Source organism: Larus michahellis, chromosome 5, assembly GCF_964199755.1.
Source record: "Larus michahellis chromosome 5, bLarMic1.1, whole genome shotgun sequence".
Classification (NCBI taxonomy): domain Eukaryota; kingdom Metazoa; phylum Chordata; class Aves; order Charadriiformes; family Laridae; genus Larus; species Larus michahellis.
Genome location: NC_133900.1, coordinates 42,388,869 through 42,407,983, shown reverse-complemented (window position 1 = coordinate 42,407,983; position 19,115 = coordinate 42,388,869). Strand labels below are relative to the sequence as shown.

The 19,115-nt window shown below is 34.7% G+C and overlaps 1 protein-coding gene across 4 annotated transcripts in view; it reads left to right on the top strand.

Annotated features, from left to right (window-relative positions):
• Nucleotides 1-19,115, top strand: part of FSTL5 (follistatin like 5) — a 422,258-nt gene that overhangs the window by 307,259 nt on the left and 95,884 nt on the right. For all 4 annotated transcript variants that reach the window (XM_074589804.1, XM_074589802.1, XM_074589803.1 and 1 more), the window contains exon 7: nucleotides 11,827-11,993. In XM_074589804.1, coding sequence (XP_074445905.1) covers nucleotides 11,827-11,993 — 167 coding nt within the window. The remainder of the gene's footprint in view (nucleotides 1-11,826; nucleotides 11,994-19,115) is intronic.

Below are 19,115 nucleotides of genomic sequence, written 5' to 3'. Positions count from 1 at the left end.
ACTAAATTTAACATCATGTTAATGTTGCATCAATGGTTGGTAATCTTGTTTCATGCTATTATTGTTTTAAAAAAATCTACACATTTCAGTCCAGTTCTGCAACAGTTGTTATTAAGAATATATTAGCATAACAAGAACTTTCTTTCTTCTAAAAAAAGCAAGCATCTAACACTCAAGCACAGGCAGTGTTTATTTATCAACAATGTCAGTGTTGTTGTGGAGAGTCATCTTAATCTCCATATTCTGAAAAAACCCCACTTATTCACTGCTGAGTTTTACGATGGATACAAGTGTAAAGTGTTAAATGTTGCACACTGAATGACGAAACTAGTTGCAAGTCCATGAGTTTTTTTTTAAATTCTGATGTGTCTCATTTGAGGTACATATGTTAATATAGTTCAGTGATCTGCTAGATTCTTATTTCCGCTTTATTTTTGCACAGGTCACTCTTAGTGTATGCTCTCCTCCTATCTTAAAATAAAAAAAAAAAAGACATTTTTCATGGATTTTTTAAAAAGTAACTACTGCTGCAAGAACAACTCTGTTTAAGGAAACATCACCAGAAATTGTTGCAATACTGTGGATGCACAGTGAATAAGTGAGTCCATACAAATGATTGGACAGGTACAGTGTCTGGGCTGTGGGTGTCGTATCATCACACATCAAGACAGGTATTATTGGAATAGGTCATTTGGCATACTTTCTTAAACAGTGATGTAGCATTCTAGGTGAAAGGGTTGATCGTATTTTCTGGGCTGCCGTGCTTTCTGTTGCTTTTGGAAATATTTTTAGCATACAACTCTTTTAATTATATCTTACTAATCTTACCTAGAGCCTTTGAAACGGGATGGAAATCTAAAAATGGCCATGTGTTATTAGGAAATTAGTGTTTCATTTACTCTGAGATTCTCTTCTAAACATACTTTAAAATTAACTTTTGTTACAACTTTAATGGCTAGAAATACATTGTTGTATAACTTTGAATACTGAGTCTATAAAAACTGCAAGTTTATATATACACATAAACCTAAGGTACCATATCTGACTACTTTCAGATCAGCAATTCCAGTAACATGCATAAAATCAAATTTTAACCCATCACAATAACTTTGAAATTTCCCTTAGGATTCATTGAATGATGCATAAATTCAGTTACAGAACATACAGAGAGGGTACATTAAGGTTGGGCAGGCAGTTTCAGTCCGGTGAGATGATAGTAGAAACAGGAGGGAGAATTATTTAGCCGTTTGTTTACTATCTCTTCAAGAGATGTAAATTCATAGAAGCTGGAATTCAGTTGTTGTTCATAAAGAGAAAGAAATAGTCTGTCAGGATATGCCAAGTTTGGATTGTTTTGCTTATCCCTAATAAATCAGCTATGAGAAACAGGCTGTCGATGTTATGGGAGTAGATTACCTATTTCCCCTGCGACAGAAGACTTTGAAGCCATATAGATCCTGAGTTGACTTTCTTGGCTGGTGTTTTGCTCCAGGTTGAGAAAGTTCTCATAAGAATTGAATGGCCTCTGTAACTTCAAAGGATTCTCATAAGAAGCCAATCTGTAGAGTGAACCCTTTATCTGCACTATTGTAAATATCCTTACCATAAGCAGTAGGGATACGTTTCAGAACACACTCAGGCTTACCTAGTATTCCTGTAGTACTGATATATGAATATTAGGTGAAATTAGGTATTTTCCAAAGTGGCTTTAGGCAGATTTAAATGGTATATCTTTACAAGTTTCTTATTTCATATATTTCCTGTCAATAAAGCAATTCTCTAACTATCTGATCTGGTTCAGGTGTTGATAAAAAGTAACCACGACGGGGTAGTCACCTGAGAAACCTGATGAATATATTTGGTTTCTCAGTGCTGCTAATACTGCACTTCTGGCAATTCTTGATGTCGTGTGATGTATTAAATGAGGTGGAATCCACAGCCGCCTAGAAACATCCTGTGTTTCTGTATGCGATGACAAGGGAGTGTTAAAGAATCAACGACTCCTCATATTTCCATGAAAAATGTTTCTGACCTATTTTTTAATGATCCTAGTGCCCTGCAGAGCAAGTGTATTGATTTTTATAAAGACTTAAGTGAATCATTATAGTCCTTGTGACACTCATTTATAGCTTGAGTCCTGTTGCGGTCTGTGCAGACTTGTGAGAAACACAAGGTCTCGAGGAAGAATTTGATTCAATGGATATAGCAAGTAAAATTCATTTAATTAAAGTAGGAATTAAATTTAAAACACATGTGTAATGAGCTTTGAAATTTTGGTTTAGTTTTATCAGTTTGTGAATTAGAAATTATCAAAAAGTGATTGTCACAGATTTTCATAATGATTGCCATTCACATTTTTTTAAAAAAATATTAAAACAAGCATTTTTAATATGTAAGCAATGCAGGAAAAGTTCTTTGCCATTCAGAGATAATCCTATTAAGAGCAATTAAAAAGATCAGAAGGGTCAGTTCACCTACTGAGTAGAATAATTTTCAGGAGGTAGTATAGCTCCTGTGTTTTTTTTTAATTCAGCTGCATTACAGTTAAATTACTTTTTTTCACTAAAACTCTTAAAATAACTTAAATTATGTTTCACTTAGGTAAAACTAGAGTATGTAAACACTGTAAAGAAAACTTAGAAATCACATTTGCTGGGTAACTTCCATGTAAAATAAAGAATCGTGTCTTAAGACTATAAAAATGACTGTACTGGTCCCAGGTCCAGCTAGTCCAGTGTTTTCTCGCAACCAGGGACTTAAGTTGTTGTCTAGAGAAGTGTAAGAACAATATCATGATACTTTGTTCATATTCTTCCAAGTGCTTGTGCGATCTCTTCCTGCACATGTAAGCTTCTGGAATCCACAGTATCCTTTAGCACAGAGTTTTTTCAAATCGGTCACTTCAAGCATGAAAACTACTGTCCTTTGTTTTGAACCTGGCTTCTCACGTGCTTATTTTGATTGCTTTTCTGTCTTAGAAGAAACACTGAGTTGTCAATTCCTTCTTTCAGCTTTTCCATGACAGTCATGATTTTGTAGCCTTCTGTCAGAGCCCTTTGCATCATCTGTTTTGCAAAAGAAAAATCCAAGCTATGATCATTTTTCATATTTAAACTGCTCTATACCCTTATCATGCTTGTTTTTGCTCTGAGTTTCCATCTGCTTTGCAGGGGACCCAGAGCTGATCTTGATGTTCATGTGGACAAACCATGGGGCAAAAATATGGGGGGTTTGTTTGCTTTTAGTTCCTTTCCTAGGAATTCAGAATCTTTTATTTTAATTTTTCACTGCTAAAGAGGACAGAGTTGATAAAACTACTTATTATCGCTCTGCTGTCTCTTTCCTGCCAAGTCAACTTACAGCCTATTGATCTGGATTCGAAGGATTGCTTTTGCTGTTGTATAATACTTTCTCCCCTATTGAATTTATCTACCATTTTATTATTCTGGTTGTCAGTCTCATAAAGCCCTTGAGCTACTTCTCACAGTCTGTGTTCATTCTTACTACTTCAAAGAACGATTAAAAATATGAACTTTGCTTTATTTTAAACACTTTATTAGTGCATACATCTATAAACTTTTGTAAAATATAATCTTCTACATTTTATTGAGTTGTTTTATTTATTTCAGCTGATCTTTTTGATTTTTTTTTAAAGAAATTTGCTTACATGGTTATTTTTGGTTCTAACAAAATCAGAAGATGAAAGCTGTTTCAATAATAAAAGAATTTGATGCTAAATTCAGTAAAGCAAGAGGTCAGCTGAAATATTCTACTTTATCCTGACTTTTAAAATCTTAAGCATTCTTAATGTTTCTAGGTATTTGAATAAAGAATACTGCATTCCATGTTTGTAAGAAGAAATTGAAACCATAAATTTTTGCTTCACATTTGTCTTTCGGAGGAGCTTTAAGTTCTTCCATAAAGTAAATGTTTCCTACCATGATCTATCAATCACCCTCCATTAAATCTCATTGACCAGTATTATACATAAAGCGGCAGACAGGATTGTGTTTTCTTTTATGGTTTCTGTTAATTTTTTTTATGGAATTGATTTGTACAGGTCTTCCTAAAAACATGAGCTATTATAATATTATAATTGTCAAAGAAAAATGATTTTCAAGTCTCTTGTCAGCAAAGATGAAAGATGAATAAATGTTAATTATAATGGTAAGTCTGTTAAGAGCTTTTGGTTTTGAATAACAACCATATTGCTGTAATATTAAAGTGGAATCCTCTGCTATCCTGGCCATAAAGCTGGAAATAAGACCTCCTGAATTTTAATCTGGGCTCTGCAGCTAAAACATTAAGGAGTTGTGAAAAAGTTATTTATGCTTTTTTTTCTTCTGCGTGCTGTTAAATGGATTATGAGAACAGAAACAGAATCCTTTGCTGGAAATAACACCCTAGAGAACAGCCCCTCACGAACCATGTTCTATTACTTCTCATACTGAAACATTCTATTAAATATGCGAATAATATGTTTAAAACAAATTAAAAGTGGAAGACAGCAGAAAATGACAAAATTAGTCATGCTAATGGTGATGTGTGCTCATTTTAAAATTGCTGTAAAAGAAGAGCAAAATGATACTGATGAAACAGCTTTTATTATGTCATTTTGAGGAAAGTGGGATCAATGCCGGGAGAGGAAAAGGCACATTGCCTACCTGCATTTCAGCTCTTTCAAGCCACCAAGCAATGCTATCCATTAAGTACAGAGCATACTGTAGTCCATGGACAAACGGCTTCTTTACTTGTTTTTAAAAGGTGATTGCTTTTAAATTAGGTTTGAAATAGACAAACAAAATAAATACAGGCTTAATGTGGTCTTAATTTTAGATAGTGGATACCAGTCTGCATAAACTTCATTAGTTTAGACTCAAAACAGTGTTTTGTGGCTGCTATGAATAGGTACATACAACTTATGTAAATAAATGAGAAGGTTCGAATTATACACTTGTTAATGGAATTAAATTAACCAAAATGCTCTACAGTTGCATAAGATCTTCCTCCTTTTAATAGATAATCAATTATAAAGTTATATACAAACATGAGTTTTAGGTTTCAAAAGCTTTTATTGAGACTGATATTGTGTCTTTCCTTTATTGGTCATAAGATACAGTAAGGAACCACTTAATCTGCAGAAATTTTATATGCTTCAGTGTTTTTCCTCCTAGTAGCCTGATTAGGTGTTCTAAGATCACAAATTAATTTTATGGTTGCCTACAGTCCCTACAGACTGTTTTGGACCGTCAGGGGAGTTGGAGATAAGATTTTTTTCATGTGTAGGGAGAGAACTGAAGTACCTTCACTACCTGTTCTTTAACTTCCTCAGAAAACTCATAAATCCAAGTGTAACAACCCTTTTAAAAACATGTTCAATTTTGACCATCAGAATGTTCCATGTTATGCGCATCAGACCGTTGTACTTAGGATTAAGAAAACAGAAAGTTCGATCAAAGCACTGCCCTGCCCCTCCTGCTATGCTTTAAAAATACAGTGATATCATTTTGTCTGTTAGCTTACAATAACATTGATATAGCTTAACTTAGACAAAGAATGACAACCCCAGATATATGACTCCTGAAAAAATAATGTTTAAACTAAGGTTTCATTATTGATTTTTCCCTATTGCTGTTGAGATATTTTTGTAAAATGTCAGCTTTGAAAACTCCTTTTCCCTGCCTTTCACAGTTTAATTACTAAATATTGGGCAAACTAAGAAGATTGAAGCACTTACACTTTATTCTAATTGATCGTTATTTGAAGTATTATAATATCTTCCTCAGAAATTTTTATGCTTAGCTGCTTTCACTTGTGATGGTCGATAAATTTTAAAAAATTTTCTAAGGTGAGCTGCCTGTGGAGTTAAAAGCTTTATAAGTGAACACAATCACTGTGTATGTCTTCATGTATTTTAGGTAGTTACCTATTTAGGGAAAGCTTCTTGAATGCATTGTCTATGTCTTCCAAAAATTCCTGCCTATGGGACATATGACAAAGATGGACAAATACTTTAAGCCTAAAACCAAACGCAACAATGATGTATGTAGCAGTGATGTATATCAATACAATGCAAAACAAAACATACCCCCCAAACCAGAAGACAACTGATAATTGTCCAGTTTCTTTGCTGATTCGATAGGATTGACGTTATTTGCATTTGGGTTCAGTTAGAGATGAAGATATTTTAGAAAGATATGAGAAAGACGTATCAGAAAATATAAAGAAAATATGATCTTAATTTTATCTAATTTTAACTGAAGGACAAACGGAAGTAAATCTGTAACATAGGTTCTAGATAACTAAAGCGAAGCAATGAGAAAAGCACTTTCACCATTTTCAGTAAAGCACTTGGTATGATGCCACATGAGAACCTGTTTAGTCAACTAAAACATTGGCAGGTAGTAGAGAAATCATAAAATGAATTAAGGAGCTGGCTGAAAGGGAGGTGATACGGGTTCAATGAAATGGGAAAACATCACTTTGAGAAAGAGTTATTAGTGAAGTTCTCCGGTGACCACCTGGGAAGCAAATTGATGTAATGCTTTCACTAATATCCTTACCAAAAAAAAAAAGAAAAAAAAAAAGGTAAAGTAAGAGAAGACCAAGATTTGGAAGTCATCATCAATACAGAGAAATGTTGGATTACTATAGTAGAGGAACTGAACAACCTTGAAGCCTAGCACAGTAAAAGTGAGATGAAAAAAGTACAAGATCTTATACTTGGTTAATAGTAAGAAATTATACTTCAAGCTGAGAACTAACATACCGGAAAGAGCAAAGAAGAAGAAAGTTGTGAGGATTAGTCAATCACAAGGTGACTGTAAGGAGCGAGATGAGATCAATGTGAAAATGGCAATTGCTTTCTACAGATGTATTGACTGAAGTCTTTCAAGAAAAAACATATCAATTAGTTGATACGTTGCCGTTTTATTTCATGTGTTTTCAAGAAGAATGAATTCAATCTGGATCAGATACAGTGATAACTTCAGTAACGAAAAGCATGATGGGAGGAACCAGAAGAACTTGACTTGGTATCATTAAGCAGAACGACGGGTGGGAAGGTATGGAAGTTTGCAGATTGGCTGTAGCAGCCAGGAGATTTGTCAAACCCTTTCAACCGTCTAGCACATGTTCCTCAACCCATGCAGGAGTATCTTATATTTAAACCATTAGGGTTCTTTTTTTTAAAATCTCGGATCTTTCTGAGCCCCTTCAGTAAGAGTGTTTTTGGTTGTTTGTTTGCGTTTTTTTGTTTGGTGTTTTTTTTTCCTCCTGGTCGGTATTAATGTTTTAAAATGTCTTTCCAGTAATTAACACTTACTCTGGTTTCACCACTTTTGTCCCCTTTTATAATCACCTTTTTTATGTTACATCCAACCAGATGTTTAGACATAGCTGTCTGTACCCTATTTTGTTGTCCACTTCTCCTAACTGTACCTCTAGCTTTTATTTAAATTAGTTTTTCCTTTTTTCTTTCCGCCTTTCTCCTCTTTGTCTGAAAGAACGTATCCAGTGACTTTTTGTAGTTAAGAACCAGGAATGTGTGTCAGACTGATATCGTATCTGGAGGAGTTACAGTCGTTCATATAGTACACCATAGAAGAGCATTCATGCTTCTGATAATGACAAGCTATAAAAGCTAAAGCCTACTGGCTACTTACATAAAGTACTACTGCTTTGTAACCAACAACATCCAAATTTATTTTTTCACTTAGTGTTGGTATTAGTAAACTGAATCCATTCCATTTCCGATTTTTTGAAACATTTGCTCTGCTTTTTCACTTAAAATTAAACAAACAAAATGTGTGAGACTTATCATTGCTTTACAAGGGCAGCATGGAGAGAAAGCTGAGTGCCATCCGAACAGGTGATATCTCCCAGTGCCACGGCATCAGTCTTTGCCAGAAAAAGTGTTTGTTCTCAGACCCAGGTTTATTTCTTTCAGGGAGGAAAGAGGAGGTGGTAAATGCATCATTTAGTTCCCAGGCCTATCTTTTCTGTTTCCAAAGGAATGTCGTGGAGCCTGGGCTCTGAGGGGTGCTGCCCCATGCACCTGGGAACGTTTTGCACACACCACACCCTTCCCCCCCCCACCAGCATTTGCCTCTTCCACCATGGCTGCAGAGAGTTCACGAACGGGGATTTTCAGGGAGTTACTTGTCAAAGAGCTCTGCTCCAGGTACAGCCCTGTAGGCCTAGGGCTTTTTGGTTTGAGTGGTTCTTTTTTTTTTTTTTCTTCACCAATAAGGAGAAAATATATGCAATAGTTTTATCTTTAGAGAATAAGAAAAGTTATAGTATAAATTATATATATATATTTTCATTATTAAATAATCCTTTAAAGTACACATAACTGTGTTATATATGAAGGGGTTTTTTACTTAAATATTGTTCAGTGTTTTGAGGGAAAGCAGTGAGCCCAGTGCATTTATCAGAGTGTTTGTTTTTTTTAAACTTTTGAGAAATTTGTAATATCAGTGCATTGACCTGTTCCAGATAGGACAACTGTTCTTAATTTTACAAAATTCTGATCATGATTTTATGATCATTGTTTCATGACTTTCCTAAATTAGACAGTGACTTTTGTAAGCATAGATAATTACCCTTTATAAATGGAGTATCAGAATATTTATCTACCTTTTGAGAACTTTGCATAGCAAATTCCATAAAGGTGCAAAATATTAGTACTGTCAATTCTCTGCCAGAAGTTTTGAATCATTCAGTAGCCGTGTAGGTATGTCTCAGGAATTCTGCACATACTGGACAGAAATACTGGCACTGAAGAACCATCTCCTATAACATAGGAGCTGAAATGCGTCAGATGGATGCAGTAAATTTTAAAAACTACAGTAAATAGTTAATATTAACTATAAATAATATTAAGTATTAAACTTAATTCATATATTTCCTTTTCCTTAGTGTAACAAATTGTGTCAGATAATGTGTCTAGTTAGAAAAAAAAATGAGTCATTTGAGCATGTCTGGTGAGCAGTATCACTTGAGTTTTGAGTCATAGAACTTTCCTTCTGGAAAAGAAAAGGATCGGGCCTTTTTTTTGGTCTAAATACAAAATCAATATTTTTAATCATTCAAAAATGAACCATCGAGTTTAATTATAGAACAAGAAGGTTTTCTTTCCTGAAGATGTTAAAATGCCTTTCTGATGCTTGTATTTAAAAAAAACCCCAACAATCTGTGTTAATTACAAAGTATTGCTTTTATGAGGCTAAAAAGGACCTGTAAAGGATATTAGTTTACTTATAGGTTGCTGCTTTGTTGTAATGGAAGGATTAATGGCTCTTTTATATGAAAGGAATTTGGTAATTAAAAGAGAATAGATACATGATGCCTTTTGTAGTTTACTTAAAAAAATGAAAGATAAAAAAGCCTAGAGATTTTTTGATGCTTCAGCAGTTGACTGGAAAAATTGCTATTTGGATGATCTTCAGCTCCTACGTAGCTCTTCTGTCTAATTTGACAAGATCCTTACAAATGTAGAATTTTAATAGGTTATATATAATTGGGCACACCACAAGTGAAAAGACAACTCTCAGCTGTTCAGCCTCTCCCATATGGGCAATTATACAAGACGGAAGAGGATACAATGTCATCAAATTAAAGTGTATCACTCATTCTCTTTTTATGTAAGTGATCAAATGAGTTGTGGGACATAGAAGTGAAGTGACCTCTTATTACTATTACAGTTGTTTAGTACATCGAGTAGTGGAGAAAGTGTCAAGGTCTGGACTCCCATCACACATCTTGAAATTTTTAAAAGCAAACATGAATAATGATGAACTTCTGGTTAACCTGGAAAATACATATTTTTGGTTTTTTTTCCTCTAGGACTGAAATGAACGTGGATGCTGACATAATTTATTATTTTCTTGTTGAATTTTGTTCAGTTGTTTTGGTTTTAGTTTGTGTTATGTTACAAATGTAGTTACTGAAGTTGTGCATTATTTTTCTTGCAATATGAAATACCAGAGGCGATGAAAAATAGGGGAAGATGTACTTTCCATAGTGTTAACTTGAAAGGGTACTTCTCTCCTAGTATTAGTTGTACCTATTTTTTTTTCTTTTTGCATCAAGCAAGATTTGTTCCAAAATTGTATGACAAAGGCTTCCTTAAATTAAATATAAAAATACTTTTCCTTTAAAGGCTGTATAGTGTTTATTTGTCACCGTGTTCATTTATACTGAATTTAATTTCATTAAGATTTTGACTTTTTTTTTATTTTAAACTTATAAAATTTGTTTTGTTTTGTAATCACACATTTTCTTAGATATTTTAGATACCATGCCATAAACTGTCTTCATTCTCACAGGATATTAAGCGAGTTTGAATTTGCTGCACTGGTGTGAGTTTTAAAACCACTGGATGCTTTTCAAGAGCAATATTGAACTTTTCTCATGATTCAAACAATAACTATGACTGTGAAAAAGCAATGTTAAGTTCCTCAAATTTCTCATATTGATTGAATTTTCTCATACATATTTATCTGTGAAGAACATGTGTGTTTGCACGTATTCTTGATGGTTTTGATTCTAAATGTGTTAGCAATTTGGCTATCTTGAAGAAAAAACAAAGTAGACTTTGGTTTTTTTGTTGAAGCAAACTTCAACCCCAAACATCCACCTATGACACGCTTTTGAAACTGCCGCCTCTAAATGTACTGATTTACAGATATTTTACTTAGGGTACTTTAGGTAATACTAAATAAATTAAAAGTGGCTTGGCAAGCCTTGTGAAATAGTTTATCAGCACTAGCAATTTTTACTGTGTTGCATGGTAAATGCAAAAACCAGATGGCAAATATTTGTGGATTGAGATAATTCACAATATTTCAGGTGACACACTGCATTTACTTCAGGTTTGTCTTCAACTATTATACAATATTGTACCCTGTACTTCTACCAGGTGCTATAGTCCATCCTGGTTGTTGTTTCTGTTCTTTGGTAGACAAAGCAGTTTCAGAATTGATGCTATAAAGCGCTCTGGGTTTTTAATTCTTTTTTCTTTTTCTCCTCTTCTTTTCTCTCTTTTTCTATATTTAGAGAGATTTATTCAAGTACAGAACTATTTATTATTCTGTCTCTGAATTTCTGCATTTCTTGTAAAAGGAATCATGTTTGACCAGAGAAATGTAGTAGAAATTATTTTAACACTTTTAAAAAAATGACATTAACTAATGTGTTATGGTTAATGCATATTCTTCTGAGACTGAAATGGGAGAGAGTACTAATGTCAGTTTGATCTGGAAACCATTTTCACTAATATTAATGAAAAAGACCCATAAAAATTGTCTTGCCAGAAAAGAAATCTTATGCCTTAATTTTATATTCTGAATGCAAAATTCACTTTGTTGTCCATTTCAGTCTCAGTCCTGTATGTTTTGTGCTCTGAGCTCCGTTTGTATTTTTCTTTTCTGAAAATGAACTCATATGAATGACTCTTTTGCCAGTACTTCCATCTTAGTTCAGCTGGAGGTGCTGACGGCTGTTCTGCATTGGCCTTAACTGTCAGATAACTTCTGGTGTCTGACTTTGGATACACTGTCATGTTTATTACAGTCTTACCTCTGGAATTCATTTTCATGTTAAATACCTCTCTTCTTACAGGGTGATACTTGTCAGTCAGTTTAATTGAAATGTCATCATGACCTTTATTTGAAATACTCTGAACTTCCTATGGTTGTTGGAAGTTCTTTTTACTTTGATTCCAATTAAAATCCTTAAATTACCAGTGTACAAAAACTGCATGCTAATTAACCTTATGAAACTCCATGCTAATTAATCTTACAAACAATATATCTTTTGCAGAGGTAGTTCAGCTGAGTCTGCCTGAAGATCAAAAACTAAGTACCACTGCAGCAACTGTGGGACAAAGTGCTGTCTTAAGTTGTGCGATCCAGGGAACTCTGAGACCTCCCATCATCTGGAAGAGGAACAACGTCATTCTGAATAGTTTGGATTTGGAAGATATCAATGTAAGTAAGAGAAAGCTCTATTTATCAGTTTATTATCAAAACTTCTCATACAGAATAGAAAAGTGATAAGTAACAAACTCCAATGCTCCTGATGTTTCAAAGAAAAGAAATGGAAATGAAATGAAATGCCTGCCAAACCCAGTCTATTTTTATTTTGCTATGTGTTCAAACCCTTGTTATTAAATATAGAGAAAACATGTTTCACAGGCCAATCATTTAAAAGAACAGATGTAACAATAAAAGCACATGAGGACAAAATTGCAGCCCAGAATACAGTCAGCATTATATGTTCAGGATTATACAGTCTTCAAACATCTAAAAGAAAAAAGAAATCTATGAAATGAATGTTCTAAGAAGTGCATAGTGACTTAGTACAAACGGATCGTAATAACAACCTTATCTTCTAATAATTCAATGAAAATGTATTTTTTCCAAAATAAGTATTTTACTAGAAAATTGGTAGTTTTGTCATTCCTCCAAATATTCAGCAGTGTTGTAGTTCTCAAAGAGTCATCAGTGAATATCAGTATAACTTAGAAATCATCTTTTAGGAAGGCAAATATTTTCCACCTAACTTTGCCATGACCTCAAAATACGGAGCAAGATAGAAAATGAGAAAAATAATTACATCTTCTGACAAAACTCTAAAAATAAGTTTTCAGCTGTATTGTGTTTACCTGTGGACATGCTTACTTTGCTTTGGCCCTTTTAAATTAACAAAGTTATAAAGGTGGCCAAGGCCTTACATAAGGAGTTGTGCTTGCTCTCTGACTCATGTGAGTCCATGATCACTGGAGTTATTAAGTGTGTGGAATATCGCCACAATCAAGTATCTGGTTTGTTTATTTTTATTTCATTTTCTTATGAATGCTTTTATTTCTAAGGCGGCAATTGTATTTGTGCATCACCTTTGTTTTGTTTTCTTCGCTGTTTTTGCATTAGTTCTATTTGTAAGTTGAGCTTCTGTTGTAAAATAAGGGATAGTTTCAAAGCCCATCTTGCTTGAATGGTAGCTTTAAGAGAAACTTAGGATAAAACCAGCATCCTCTGAAAAGTTCTCAGTTAAATAATTGTTGCTTTTGTTAGTTTGGTGTTAATCATTTGACTGACATTCAAAAATGTCTCTCCCACGTTCACAAACTCCTTTCTGCAATATTTGTTAGCTTTCTGTAAATATTCATGATGCTTGTAAATAATCATTTTGAGTTCTTACTAATCTCTTCTCAGCATAATACATGGCATGAGCTGTAGATAGGAACAGCAACATGCATCTGGACATGGAGAAATAAAAGGGAAATGATGAATGGAAATAATGAAGCTAACGGCTCAAACTGAAAGGTTCAGTTGACTGTATTTGCAGATTTGAAAAGAGCAAGTGTTTTCACAGCCTGATACATACATTTTGAGCATGAAAATGAAAAAAAAAACCCCAAAACAAATCCAAAACCTAAAGATAATGTGTGGGTGCAGGTGCCCATGTGCTGGCAGTAACGGGCTGCAGGGGTGGCCTCTGAGGGAGGAGACCAGAGGCTGCCCTGTGACAGATACAGCCAGTTCTGGTTGGTTCCAATGAACCCACCACAGGGCACAGCTGAGCCCCCCAGCCATGCTCATGGCACCTCTGGGAAAACATTCATAAAAGGGCAGAATACACCAGAGAGAGAGAGAGGAGTAGAGAATAAAAAGAGCAAGAAACTGCAGAGGGAAGTCGAAGGCTGGAGGAGGTGCCCTACGGTGGAGTAAATACCAACGGCAGCCTGTGGGGAACCCAGAGTGGAGTGGGTTTACCTTGAAGAACTTCAGCCCTTGGAGAGTCCTGGCTGGAGCAGGCAAAAAGGGTGAGGAGAAGGAGATGCAAAGTGAAACTGCTGAGTACTGACTGTACCCCTCCATCCTTCTGCACCACTTGGGTGGAGCATTAAAGGAGTTGGGAGTGAAGGAGTGAAGTTGAGCCTGGGATAGGAGAGAAGGAAAACTGTTGTTTTAATAATGTATATTTTTTGTTTACCACGAGCCAAATTAGTAATTATTTGTTTCTTTTAATTGGCAATGAATTAAACTAAATTTCCCAAGTTTGAGTCTGTTTTGACCGCCATGGTAATTAGTAAGCAATCTCCCCGTCTATCTCAGCACAGGAGCTTTCGCATTCTGGTTCCTCTTATTTTCTCCCCCTGTCCTCCTGTGTGGGGCGGAGGGAGAATGAGTAAGCGAGCAGCTGGGTGGGAGTTTGGCTGTTAGCCAGGGCCAACCCAGCACACTTCTGAGGTACTTATTACAGCTGGAAGAGAGTCAAGTATGGAATTTTTAAAGACTCATGGGATTCCCAAATTGAAGTCAGATTGCAGCGGTGATCAGACATTCAAAGCAACATGAAAATTGCTACAATTGTCCAGATTTGGTTATATTTAATGGGAGAGGAGGAATGTGTGACTGTGTACTGTATTGACAACTCACAAACATAAAAAGAAAGGTCTGCAAAGTGTTACCTGAGTGCCAGGATGATGTCTCTGTGTGCATTTTGTGTACAGGTACAGTAAGAACTGTAAAGGGAGTGAAAGCTTTCAGTGACAGGAACGCATAATTCTGATGCTGTTTGTTGATTTGTTAGCTTATGAAAAACATAAACAAACTGGAATGCTTGAAAGTCTTCTTAAGCAGAAAATGTTATAGCTTAATCCTTTAATATTAACAGTGTAGTTAGGATTGAAATATAGAAAAAGAACGACAGATCCAATATCCATAGAGTGAGGCACTAAAATTAATAGCACTCAAATATATATACGTGATATTAATCTAATATGTCTTTGTAGATAAACTAACAAAGGTTGGAAGAAAGAGTTAATGGAGTCTGGATACAAAAAAAAAAAGAATGGGCATAAAGACATTGAGTTAAATTGGTCTTCAGGGTCTCTTAAACTTATTTTATGTATTTCGCTGTTTGCACTGACTTGATTCCCCTGTATTTATTTTTAGATCTTCACTTGGTTGGTTGTGTTTGGTTTTTTTCTTCCATATTTCTTTGGCCATTCCATATCTTTCTGAACCTTGTTCATCATGTATTCCCTGTTTGGTTCTTACAGTTTCACATTTGCTTAAAGGTTGTTATGTAGCCATAATTTAGTATCCATTCAGGCAACATAATAAAAATAAAACCTTGGGGGGAAAAAAAATAATTGGACAAAAAAGAGTGGTGTTTTATATTTCACTATGGAAAATGGATTTAGTACTTAAATATTAACTTCAAAGGAACAAATGCAGAACAAAACATAGTGTGTTCAGTTTCTGTTGCAGTTTAACCACCAAAGAATGTGTTGCACTTATTCAGGCAATTTTAAACATTCAAAACCCCTAAGTCCTTGTATAATTTAAGATGTCCCCAGAGGCAATGTATTCTAGACTTTACTATGGCTATATTATACACTACAATCATGTTTGCCTAACTCTGGGAATTATTAATTTACTTGGTTGTACAAGAACCACGTCCATGCCTCTCAAGACTAATAATGCTGTGTAAATAGTAGTACACTTTCTGAAAAAACATGACAAACACTGACCTGGGAAGACAGATAAGTATTTTTTTCATCAAAATGCGTCAGAGATCATCATAACTGAAGTCAGCACATACTTAAGAAACCAATCAGACTAAGCAATAGGGACATTGTGATTTTGTAAATCATAGCAAGAGCTCATACTTAGAAATTAAGTTTGCAGTATGTGGTTCTCAATATGAGTTAAGCTCGTTGGTTCAGAGAGGAACAAATGCAGAACTATATAATGTCCTAGTGTTTTGCCAAATGGAAAAATGCAACAAGAAGCAGCAAAAGAGTCCAAGTCTAAACTCAAATTATGGCTGTTGAATTTCTATTATGTTGAAAAATAGTCCACTCCTCTACTGAAAGTATACAGGAGATATGTTTAAGGTTGCCAAGTATGGAGTGGCTAGGAACCAATCTTAAATAACAAATAGTGTTATATACGCTAGGACATTTTAAAGAAAAGTTAAGAAATACTGTTTGACTTTCAAGATATGATAATGAAAATTGTATTTAAGTAGTGCATTTAAAAAATGATAAAATAACTTACAGAATGCTATCAAGCATGTGGTCAGATATTAATGTTGTTACTGATAATATCCAGTTGGTAATTTTAGAAGTCCTTAGTACTCCTCAGCTCTTCTTAGATACTTATGATTACTATTTGTGGAAGTAATACATCTTGCTACTGATCTTTCTCTTATTGAAACTGATGGGAGTCAGGGATAATCAGCATCCATCTGAATGAAACCATGAGAACTTGTATGCCTCTGCAAATTTTACTTAACTTAAATTGTAATATAATTGTGCTATGACTCACTACGGTATTAATATCGCAGGACATTTTGCTGATATTTTAGTATACATCTAGAAATGCTTTTTATCCTGCTGTTATCCCGCATCTTAAATTTCTTAACTGTCTTTTTTACCTCTTTGAGTATATTTTATCTAACCTATTATTCATCATAGAAAATAATTCTCACTTATGGAAAATTTAAAAATACCAGATTTTTTTTTCCCTAATGCAATACGTATTGCTTCTTTTTTTCATGTTAGTTCATTGAATTTTTTAACAGTTTCTATATCTCATTTTACTTTATTCTTTTTCTGACCTTTTCCTTTGGTTTCTTCGGCTTCTTCCCTATGCCTATCAGCAGTCTCACTTTTCTTACGAGATGTCTGCTCTTTGTTCTTATATTTATAGAAGATTTCCGTAGGTGACTTGTCCACATGTAAAGTTTAACATCTGCTAACATACTTAAATTAATAACTTTTAAAAAGACAGTAGTTCAACTTGTACTTTTGATAAAAGCTTATGATATCTTTCTTTAGGCTACCTTCATGGAAAGCATGTAATATTTCCATTTGGGGCTTTTTGAAGTTATGTATATATTATCTTTCTCTCAAAACTTACCATTTAGTCATCTTGTTAAAATTAATTTACGGATGACAGCTTTCACTTTTTTGGTACCATTCAACAGTCTGCATTGTCTTGTTGATATATTCCACCCCCCCACACACGCCCACCAAAAAACACAACCCCAAAACACCGTAATGGAGATGCCATTAAAAGCTAACGTCCTCTGAAAGAACATTCTTCCTTCCATTCTGGAGAGTTCTGCTCAGCAATTGATGACAGAAATGTTTTCAGATTGTTCAAAATGCTAAGCATATTTCTTAGAAAGCACTCCTGATATCTGCCCCCTTCTTTTCCTTCCAACTTCTCATCCTTTTTCCCCACTTTCTTTATTCTTACGAAAATTCTCAGGAGGGTGTTACAAATTATCCCCTGTCACGTGGTCTTCTCACATGGGATATTATGGACCTACATACAAAGTTCTCTTTATGCATGGTTAAATTGTTCTTAGTACAAAACAGTTATGACTTTAAGGAAATAGTCATAAATATAAATGCCCTGTCTGCCAAGAATTCATTTTTTTGTATTTATGACAGAATGCCAGGTGAGCCAGAAATGTCGGGGAAATATGCCTCAATCTTTTTTTTTCGGCTCCCCAAAGACAACAACTTTTAGAAGTAAAAAATCTAAAAAAAATTATTAGGATATAAACTAGAGGACTTAAAAGTTCTTAAAAGTGAGGATTAATAGGCAAAACAGAATAGAAATTCAAAACTCATATAAACGGAATTTTTTTCTGTCTCCAGTATCCTAAAAGGGGGAATGCTTGCTTCCAGGGTTGGCTTCAGTCAACTCTGTGGCTTTCTGAATTGCTGCAGCAAGCTCTGGATGGTCTTGCTTCGTTCCTCAGGAGTGTTTCATCCTCCCTGAAGCTTTGCTGTTGCCTCTCTGATCTTGCGGAGTCTTTGCTGTGACTCTCTCACCCCCATGTGAAGGAAAGCGTAGGGGCTCTGTGACATGAAGGGAATGCAAGAATTTCCTTCCCTTCAGAGATGATGCTCCTAACCTCTTCCTTTTTGGAAGACTGTAACTCACAGTCCAAGAATGAACAAATCAAACTGATCAGTCATAGTACCGTAGTCAAAAAGCTACCAATCTTGTGCAATACAAAAACTGGTTCCTCACCGGCTTGTTTTGAACTTTCCTTAGTAAATAATAGTGAAATTGTAATGCAGCAATTGCAGTGTCATATCTTCTATGTGGTCCAGCAGTATTTTGTGTGTGTTACAATCAGGATATATGAAGTTCACTTTGACAGCCTAGTTGCAGGTTTTCCTTGTTACATTATGTTTATGAAATATCTTAAACCCATCTGTTACATCTCATAGCTTTTCTACTGAATTTTTCAATGAAGTGGTTGGGTTTGATTAACAATGACTCATGAAAGTCAGCAGGTTTCTATTTTTATCTGTATTGAATTGCCCTTTATCTGTTACATGGTCTTTCTTTTAAGAAGGCTGCATTATTACCTTTTGTCTTCTATTTAATGGGTCAAATACCAGGTGTTTTTCTCTATCCTGTATTAAAAGTGAAGTGAAAATAGTTGTCAAAGATGCCAATCAGCTTTACCAAATCTCTAATGCTTTTTTATTCACTTACAGATATGCCAAAAGTATTTAGTCTTGACCACCAGTGCAATCATCTCATTCAGTTCTCTTCCATCCTTTACTTTTCTCTTCCCTTTTTTGGAATCTGATTTTGAGTCCTAATTCATTCACTAACAGTGGGATAAATCACAGAAAAGGGAAACTTTGGATACATGTAAGACTTGCAATATTTGGCATGTTTTATTTGTTTTGAATATTGAAGCTACTTGTTTTAGTAATGGCAATATGAATGCTGCTTTAGACTGTACATCGTGTTTTCAGACACATTGAAACCAGGTACCAGTGTTGATCTGTAATCTTCTGGGTTAACGAAGTACAGTGAAAAAGATTGTGATAAGGTTTTGTTCATAAGTACTGATTCCTGTTAAAATAATCTGGACATGCAAGTTCTATAACTCAAAGTCATAATACCACTGAACTTTATGATGTGGCTCATTATGTACATATTTTTATGGCTGGGACTATTTTGACTTTGAGCCAGCTGATGAGTCTCTTTTTATGAAGAAACATTAAGACCCTCATGGGCTTTCTCTTCTCTTACGCTAGATTAGTCTGCTTCATTTTA